General features: G+C 36.2%; 1 protein-coding gene across 2 annotated transcripts; it reads right to left on the bottom strand.

Moving 5' to 3' along the window:
* Window positions 1-1,597: 1,597 nt before the first annotated feature.
* On the bottom strand, window positions 1,598-8,932 carry LOC149082825 (hairy/enhancer-of-split related with YRPW motif protein 1-like). 2 transcript variants are annotated; one of them, XM_089236898.1, is made up of 5 exons: window positions 8,749-8,932; window positions 7,115-7,172; window positions 5,653-5,736; window positions 5,458-5,530; window positions 1,598-3,989 (listed from the first exon to the last, which is right to left on the bottom strand). In XM_089236898.1, the coding sequence occupies exons 1-5, from the start codon at window positions 8,811-8,813 to the stop codon at window positions 3,304-3,306; spliced, it is 966 nt and encodes a 321-aa protein (XP_089093024.1). In that variant the 5' UTR covers window positions 8,814-8,932; the 3' UTR covers window positions 1,598-3,303. The 2 variants fall into 2 exon arrangements, with proteins under 2 accessions (XP_089093024.1, XP_089093025.1); XM_089236899.1 differs by lacking the exon at window positions 8,749-8,932 and adding an exon at window positions 8,264-8,709 and having other exon boundaries at window positions 1,606-3,989.
* Window positions 8,933-9,382: the final 450 nt, after the last annotated feature.

The raw sequence follows: 9,382 nt of genomic DNA, 5'->3' as shown, positions 1-9,382 counted from the left end.
ATTGGTAAGGCAGGGATAGACTGTCTCAGAAGATGCCCATTTTTAAAGGTGTCATGTGCTATTTTAACGTAGTAAATACTGTGCTCTAGTAGAAGTATCATTAAAAATACTATTTAATTATTGATTTATTTCAAATTTTTTACACTTATTTTTGTTTGCATATGCTACCCTATACCATTATAAAGTTTTATATATCTTTAATACTTAATTTTTTGCAAATAAAAAAAATGCATTATAATAGTGTGTGCACATGATTAAATAGCATGACATCAATGTAATTGATGAGATTTCATTCATTCAATCTTATTTTAAATCAAATTTTAAAATTCGAAAAAAATTTAATTGAAAATTCATTTAAAATAAGATTGAGTTAATGAAATCTCAATCTTTTGCTTCATTTCACTAACTGAACAGTGTGTCCTTTATTTTGAATGAATTTTTATTCAATTCCATTGATGTCATGGTATTTTATCATTCATGCAAGCTGTTTTTAATGCTTTTTTTTTTTGAAAATTTACAAAAAATTAAGTATTAAAGATATGTAAATCTTTTTACTGGCGTAGGGTAGCATATATAATCAAAAATATGAGTAAAAAATTTGAAATAAATCAATGATTAAATAGCATTTTTAAGATATTTCTATTAGAGCATAGTTTTTCACTATGCTAAAAGGTTCGAGACACTTTAAGATAGCGCATGACCATGCCATCGCTGTCAAGCATTTCAATAGCTCATTCACTGTGTCATTTCTAAATGGTCTGTCTTTTATATCATCCATCCATATGGTCATAATCTTTGTGATTGTTCCTAATTTTCGTAGCAATTGACTAGTGCATGGATTCATCTAGCTCAGGGGTCTTCAATCTTTCAGACATTGTGAAAAATTCAAGCACTAACATGTTATACTCCCATGCTGGGACCTTTGGTGGTCTCCCCCCCCCCCCCCCCGTAGTTAGTTTATAGTTTATTGAGTGAAAAAACAAAATGATGAGAATCGTTCTAAACCCCAGAGCTGGAGCCTTGTCATCTCTACCCTTGCAGGAGCCATGACTGCAGTATCTAGATTCAAGTACTAGCATTTTAACTTACCAGTCGAACAGGGCCCTCAACACTCAGTCAAGCAGGAGGTGAGGGGGGGGGGGTCCCATATTATTCAATAAATTTATTTATTCTGAGATTATTTTCCCATTAAATAATGAATCTTCATTAATTCTGAAAATATTTCTTTCAATAAGTCTGAAAATAATTTTTCATTAATTATGAATATTCATGCATTGAGAAGTATTTTTCCACTGATTCTAAAATTATTTCTCATTAATTTCGAATCTATTTCTCATTAGATCTGAAATGCTTTCTCTGTGAATTTGAAATAATTATTACTTCTTTCACCGATTTCTGGAATACATTTTTTTATTAAAGTTTTCTTTCAGCATTTCCATCAGTTCAGTAACTGTAAGTAAAAGCAGGGGCGGGCCATCTGTGGCCTTCAGGTAATGCGTTGAAAACCTTCGATGTAGATTGTCTGTTAAGTGGTATTTCTCACCAATGGATGCCATAAGGTCCATACTCACCATAAAAGTCCAAACCATTACCTCATACAAATATTCAATAAATTTTTATTCTGACTAGATAAATGTGGGATATTACAAAATATGTGTACACATGTGTATAAAAATATCCCACAAAGGGAAATCAGCATTCTTCTCTCAATGACCAGATATAAAAAAATATGTGCAATGTTGTTTTTCGTTAATACTCAATAGTCAAGGATCAATACAAATCTTGATATGCAAAGGCACGGGGAATATTTATCCTAGGATTTGATCCTATTAATTGGAAAATCTTGCTATAAGTATTATAACATAGGCTATATTTCTTTATATATATAAAAGTACATATTAACTGTTCTCAATTATATTTTTCTTTATTTACGTACTGTTTTTAAAATTCACAGTCAACTTTTTTACTTTAGTGACCTGTTTTCTCATTTCTGATGATAGGCCTATTAAACATTATTGTTTTTGTTAATGTGTACATCAATACTAGAAATATCAGAATTGCATAGTTGTGTCATCAGAACGATTTTTCATAGTTTCTTGTGTTCTACACAAGTTTTATCTTTAGGAAATTTTAGTTCACTACATGAATACTCACTACAATTGAACATTTCATCAAGGATTTAGATTTAAAAAATAATAATTTTTCATTGTTATCACAATCATCATATTCAAAATATTCATATACAAATATACATTTGATAGACATTTACTAGTTTTGGACTTTATACGTACAATAGAGTCTTCCATATCTGAACAAAAAAAAAAAAAAATTACATGTGTATATCTGTAAGCCAAGAGGGTAGTAACCTTGCGTATAGTTCGCAAATGTCCTTCTAGTTTGTTTTAAAAATCGAAACAGCTTTGATGTCATGTAATATATTTACAGAATGCTTCCACTATAAAATTTCCAGCAGTGGAGTTTGAAGAAATAGACAAGATAAACCATATTTGTAATTGGCAATGCACTACTGCACGTTATGAGACTATTCCAGTATCAAGAAAGGAATTCCTGTAGGCTTCAGACCACTCAATCCTATGAGATCTAGAAGATGGTGACATAATTTTGAAGTCCCCCCCCCCCCACCCCACTTAATGTTGTCAATCGATGCAACCATTGGCCCAAGGCTTTTACTAGCTTCAAAACCTTTTCCCATCATTTTTAGTCACATGAAGTTATTCACTAATACCTGAAATAGGTTCAGTTCTGCTTTGTTTCAGATATGTGAAGCTCTATTGAAATAATTTTCTTTTTAACACATTGCAAGCGAGAAAATCGCACTGTCCAATTCACCATACTGAAATTCATGGTTACAAAAAGGCACTAGACTTGTTTCCTTTTACAGTATTTACTAATCATCTGCTTCTCTGATTGTTTATTTTCAGATGAGTAAAAGAGAAAGCAGAACAACAATTAGATTGAGTGCGAAAAAAAATGTTTTTTTTTTCCTTTTCTGTGCTGGGATTATCATATCAGCGTGTTAATATTGGCAATATTGCGCCAAGAAGTTGACTAAAACATACTTCTACCATTTTGGATACAATTTCCGCCCGCATGCAAAGTGTTAAATGAAAATATATGAGTAAGTATTTAAGTCACCAAATACAAGCGAATGAGAGCAATGGAATAGTTATTTTTGCCAATATGCACGTACACCGCGAAGTTGGCAGGTCAAGATCATTCTATCATGACGCGAATGTCTTAGCCTTGACTATGATATGGCCGATTGCAAACTGAATTGACATTTTAATACGCCAATTCCGCACCCCATGGTCTGTAAGGCCTATTAGATGACGTCGAGTGCTGGTTGAAATGTCCGGATGGGGCGTATCCACCAGAGCTGAAGCCGTGACCACCGAGATATTGATTACTAGGCACCTGAGACAGAGAAGGCATCATTGGCGGGGCGTTGCTGTTGCTCACGAACGATGGCTGCATCTGAGCTACCGACGTGGTTTGAGCAGCAGTCGAAGAAGGCACTGTCGTGTTCACGGTCGGCGTGTTGGTCATCCTGCCGTAATGGTTACTGGGATCCATGTGGGTAGTGGCAACCTGGTTTAACTTATTTGTGTCCGGGTAACTTCCGTAGCTAGGCGCTATTCCTTGGGATGAGTCCATCGTTCCGGTTGACGGTATATGGGTCGAGGTCCCGTGTCCTATGGAAGACGGATACTGAGGCGCAGGTGCTGGCGGGATGGACGAAAAGGAACTCGGACTCCAGGGACTGTGGATGGTAGAAGACTTGAGGGCGAGCTCTCTCTGCGCTGAGTAGCATTGTAGGTGGCTCATCAGTCTTAATCTCAACGGGTCCTGTAAGTCCATGCCTTCCATCGCTACGAGATATCTTGCCACTTCGGATGCGCATTCCCTGAATCCGACGTTGTGGTAATCCATGGCGAATTTGTGAGGATCAAAGCTGAGGGCATCAAAGCCTGCAAAAGAAAGAAGCCTGTTATTGGTATATGAATCATGAAATATAATTTCGACTTTTCATTTACAATATACATACTGTATACGGTAGCGTCTCAATGGAGCCTCGGGCCCAAAAAAATCTTTGAAACTTTTCCAACAATTCTGAATTTTTTTTAATTATTTTCAATTTATGTCGGAAAGCATTTCTGTACATTCCAACGTTTAGTGCCTCTCTTTACAGAACTTTTTTTCGAGATTGAAGAGGCCCGAGGAAATGTTTTGGCCCAGGTTTCCAAACTCGCTGAAACTGCTCTAGGTGCCAGGTGAACCAAAAGTCACCGAGAAAGTAAAAATTTAACTTTCGGGAAAGTATAGGAAACACGATGTGGTTTCCACAGGAATACAAAGAAAATTCACGGAATCTTTTTTTTAATAACGAAATAATCTATTGACAGAATAGTTGCATTTACCACGGAGAAGTGGCACTGTGGTTCGGGGCCTATTTCTCGCGCAAATGTCAAGGGCCTATAAATTTACAGATCCTCAATATTGACTGCCTTTTGTATTTTAGGCATTTCGCGCATGCCCCCTTCGCTTGCTTACGCCACAGCCTCAAAGAACACCTTTTCCGGAGCCCCGGAAATTCATATTTGTCCAGGATCTGAATAATAATATATAACCTTATATAATATCAGGCAAAATGCCCACCGAGATGGCTGAGAAAAAGATGCCCATAACAAATATGAATATCATATATTTCTAAAATATATGAGCAACCCAAATATAAAGCACCCAATTAAAAATGCAATTATAAAAACTGAAAACAGTATATATATAGCCTGCATAATAAAATATACAATGTCTTAAGAAATATTTATGGTTATCTTATTCTAAGTATGAATAGCTTCTAGATTTACCCCAACATGTTTATCGTATTTCTTTTTAAACGTGTCAAAGAGGCCTGCCTGTGGTGTTCCCAAAGCTGCTGACTGTCTCTATTCAAATGGATCCGTCGCTGTATAAGCTGGCACAAAGTAAGTGCCACCTTTCTGGCTATAAAATTTTTCGGTATTAAAAAAAAAAGCCAGGTCTTTTTCTGTGAAAACCGTATTTTCCGCGAATTATCGATTTTTTTTTGTATTTTACTTTTAGATCACCCCGTACGTTTACATGTATAAGAGGAAACAAAAATCAAGCATTTTAAAAATTAAATATCCCCGATTTTTATTTCTCTCTAGCGCAGAGAATGGATTTCACTCAAATCTGAACATTGTATGGAGTTAGTTCCAGGATGTTTCTTTACGCAACATTTTTTACAATGATGATAATGTTCTGTTTCGATAACCTATTACAGTTAGTACTGAGGAAAAAGGTAACTAAAAATTGGTAGAAAATTTTGAAAACTGATTAGAAATATTTTTTAAAATTATGACTAATTTGATTTGTGTGCGGAAAAATATACTTTACGAATTTGATAACAAGACTCACCCTTCGCATGTAGCATTTTTAAATGGTCGACTGTCATTTGTAATATTTCAGCTTTCTCCAATTTGGCAGAACCCTAACAAAACAAGACAAAATTTATCATAAAATTTTTTCGTTACATCATTTGATCATACAGACATATTTAAAAAAACCTAGATTTATATTTATGGTATATATATTTATTGATGAATTATTTACCTGTTTCTCGAAAGCTGCTGGAACCAACCTCCTCAGCTCAGAGAGCGAGTTATTAATTCTGTCTCGTCTTCTCTTCTCAATTATCTGCAATGAGATGGGACCGATTAGAATTTCGTGTATTCAGACGTATGCAGAACACAAATGAACGGATTAAATGCGGTGGTGACTCTCCCGTACGAGATATATGATGGACATTTTAATTCTTCCCACACTCCTAAAATATTGGTACTCGTTATGGAAATCAACTAGTATGGCGCAGCATAGTGTAAATTTTATATTTACTATATTTTTATTATATTTTTACACGTGAAAATGTTCTTTTTTTCCCCTGGTGCCTATTAAAATAGAAGTAATCATCCATCGGTTGCGTTTCTTATCTATTATCAGTTTTTTCAACCGCCGGTCCGCGTGGTAACTTTCTGACGGTCCGCAAAATATCCGCCCAATCTTTTTTTTTCCGTAGCAGCCGCTATATAATTCCATATTTAAAAGGGGAAAAAAACTCCCTAAATTGAGCATTATATCTGTTCTTACTGTCAGCCGGTCTATGAATTATTCCTCCTATTTAGTTATTTTTTCCCAGTCAGCAAATTATTTTCCTTATTTTCTGTTTGTCCGTATATTATTCCTCTCCTATTTATTTTTTGCCGGTCACAAATCCACAAAATATTTCTCTATAAATTTTTTGGCAGTCCGCAAGTTATTCCTCCTATTGTGTTTTGCCGGCACTTACATTATTACTCTCATTTCCGTTGGTCCGTGAAATTGTTTAATTATTCTCACCAGTTCGCGGGTGTAAATGATTTATATCAGTATTCTTCAACCTTTTTACTGCCGCGGACCGGCGGAAATGTGAGAAATATAACCAGGAAAATATAAGTGAATGGTAGAAATAATTTAAGGACCAGCAAAAAATGAATAAATGAGAAAAAATAATTTTGCGGGCCGGCAGAAAATTAATTCACGGACCTGCTGACGACTAAGACAAAAACGAAAACCAATATAGACAGACGATATATTAATAAATTTAAAACTTGCGGCTGCATCAATAGGTCGAAATGTTTTGCGGACCAGCGGTAGAGAGTACTGATCTATATGGTTGCATTGAAAGGATATTGAGATGAAATTTGAGAAAATTCTGATAATAATTTGGTATTCATTAAAATCGTCACATGAATGAAGTTGTCTCTATTCAAATTCAGCCATTAACTTTTTGAGCGGCACAGCAGAAATCACTAAACCCCCTTATAAAATGCCATACTTGTTTTAATGAAGTAAGCGTTCTTCCGATTTTTAGCAAGTGCAAACTAAGGGGTATTGAGAAAGGTGTGTTCCACAAATCAACTTTATACAATGTATCTAGGCTTTACAATTCTAAAATAAGAGCCTTTTTGATAAGGCGAGATATCTCGTCAATGCTGCTTGAAGGATTAATTGATAAAGCAATATATAAATTACTTACTCCTCTCCTTCTTTTCCTGTTCAACATTTGGCAACTGTCGTTGCTTTGACTCGGAGTCCTAAAAATAATAATAACGAGTTAGAAAAACTAAAAGGCATAATGTAATATTCTATATTATAATGAGAATTAATTGATATTGTAAGTGATTCGAAAAATGCAATTTGAAATACTATAAGAATTTTTTTTTTCTTCTGGAGATCAAGGGAGCGATAAACTAATGTTCGAATCTAGATACTGTAGAACAGAGGTCTTCAACCTTCTCAGTGCTGTACCCATCATCAAAACAAGAGCACCCGGACGGCAAGTTTGACATACGAAATCAGGATGATTTTAATCCTTGAATACAATTTGTACAAGGTGTTTAATCGAACGCTAATTAAGTGCACACGAACATGAAATCGGACACGGGCATAGAGCACTATGGGAGCTTCAGGAAAGCACCGTGGTGCTCGTTAGCAATAGGTTGAAGATGCCTGCTGTAGAATGTTTATTGGATTTCTCCGCTATATCCATACTTGGAGGGAAATTCTATACGCACTAGGGCATTTTTCGTATGAGCATACAAATATTGAGCTAGTGCTTGAACACCCGTATCCGGATTGATAAGTCCCAAGCGCCAGGTCACTATAGTGACTGAAATAAAATTGGTATTTGTGCCCAAAATGTTCTATATATGGTTACTATATTGAGTTAAGACAACATGAAATTTTGTAATTCATAGCGTAGTTTCCAAAGGTAAGGAAAGGGTCGCTGTGTCTTGGAAAAGTCGAAACAAGCATTATTTTTGGACCTGTTTTTCTCAGAACAAAAAAATTGTCACGTCACCTAGAATTTTTATTATGATTTCTCAAGCCCTACTTGAGACCGATTTCCGTATGGGCAAGAGGAGTACATCTGACCAGGGCTCCGCTCCATGAAGTGCAAATAATGCACACAATATTCGAACCGAAAGTATTTAACTCAAGTCATCGGGCATCTCTATTGCCTATTCTGTCTAAGTGTCTTTCGGTCAAACTTGGGAACTTGCTCCCAGTGTCAGAAATAGTTATTCAATATTATTTTCAGTCAAGAAAGTTGATAAATTGGTGTGAAATACACCAATAATTATATATTCGAATTATTGATAAGAGATTGTGAATGCGCACTAACCTCAGTAGATTCATGAAGTAGAAAAGACGACCATGATTATTCCTACTCGGAAGTTATTCAGTTAATATTGCCTCCGAAATTAATTTATTCGATTTTCAGTGGAAAATGAAGATTTTCTGAAAGTTTTTGAGATAGCAAGCGAGTCGAGATTTTTCATGAAAGAGTATAAGTCCTTCATGATTGATGAATTCCAATCACCAGAGAAATCGGAGTATGTCTCAATCAAAATTCATCGACTGCCCAATTGAATAAAATTTCAATTAAGGAAGGGTCATCCGATAAGTGTTCATTGGGGAAAAAATATTCCATGTCATAAGAGGGAAGACTAATAAGTTGTCGCACACGTTGACAAACTTCCGTAAGATCCGAACGCATGTAAATCACACGTGCAAAGCGCACGCCGAGGCACTACAACTGGACGCGCTGAAAGAATCACGGGTTACGATCACATAAGAAGGTATGCAATGCACCACATGCGTACTCACCCTTTGGAATCGTCTCCGAAAACGTCGTCGCTCTCCGAGTCCATGTCACTGAATTCCCTTTTCATGATACGCACACACACGTCCGGTCGACGGCGAATGACGACGGCAAACAACACAACCGAAAAGAGTGGACGCACCTCCTAACACGCGACCTGCGCAAGTCCGATACCCGAGCAGAAATAAAGCTTCCGTTCGCGTGTCCTCAGAATAAAAACCCCCCCATCACATTTCAAGCATCAGGTCCCTGTTACCCTCTCTTTTTCCCACACACAACACGCTATTCATATTTACCTCACGTCCAATACATCTTTGTTATGGAGCTTCTCCTCTCCCTCACAGAAAAGGGTGGGGGGGAGGAATGATGTACACGCGTGAGAAACTTTTCCCGAAAAATGAGAGAAAAAAATTCAATAAGTTATACATGTGGATTGGAGGGTGATGAGATAAGCCGCCAAATCAACAAGCACCCAACAGGTATTTGTGATGATGGCGCCAGTTTTCGTTTGGTGCGCGCGGAATGCGAAATGCACTTTACGGTACGTACTTTTTTGTTCTTAAATTTTGGTGACATGAAGAAATCTGTTTCAAAATTTTCTCGATTGGAAATCATTGAGATGATACCAGGATAACTTAT

The sequence above is a fragment of the Pholcus phalangioides genome, unplaced genomic scaffold, assembly GCF_987345545.1.
Source record: "Pholcus phalangioides strain wild (caught in Gottingen) unplaced genomic scaffold, Ppha-v1.0 ptg000009l_1, whole genome shotgun sequence".
NCBI classification, from domain to species: domain Eukaryota; kingdom Metazoa; phylum Arthropoda; class Arachnida; order Araneae; family Pholcidae; genus Pholcus; species Pholcus phalangioides.
The sequence above is the reverse complement of the archived record's forward strand: the minus strand, read 5'-3'. Positions and strand labels throughout refer to the sequence as shown.

Bases quoted from the DNA above. Each gene is read 5' to 3' on its own strand.
- LOC149082825 (XM_089236898.1), bottom strand. From the start codon at position 8,813: ATGAAAAGGGAATTCAGTGACATGGACTCGGAGAGCGACGACGTTTTC. The intron at 7,173-8,748 runs GTGAGTACGCAT...TATTATTTTTAG, and splicing joins TTCGGAGACGATTCCAAAGG to GACTCCGAGTCAAAGCAACG. The intron at 3,990-5,457 runs GTGAGTCTTGTT...TTTCTTTTGCAG, and splicing joins AAAAATGCTACATGCGAAGG to GCTTTGATGCCCTCAGCTTT.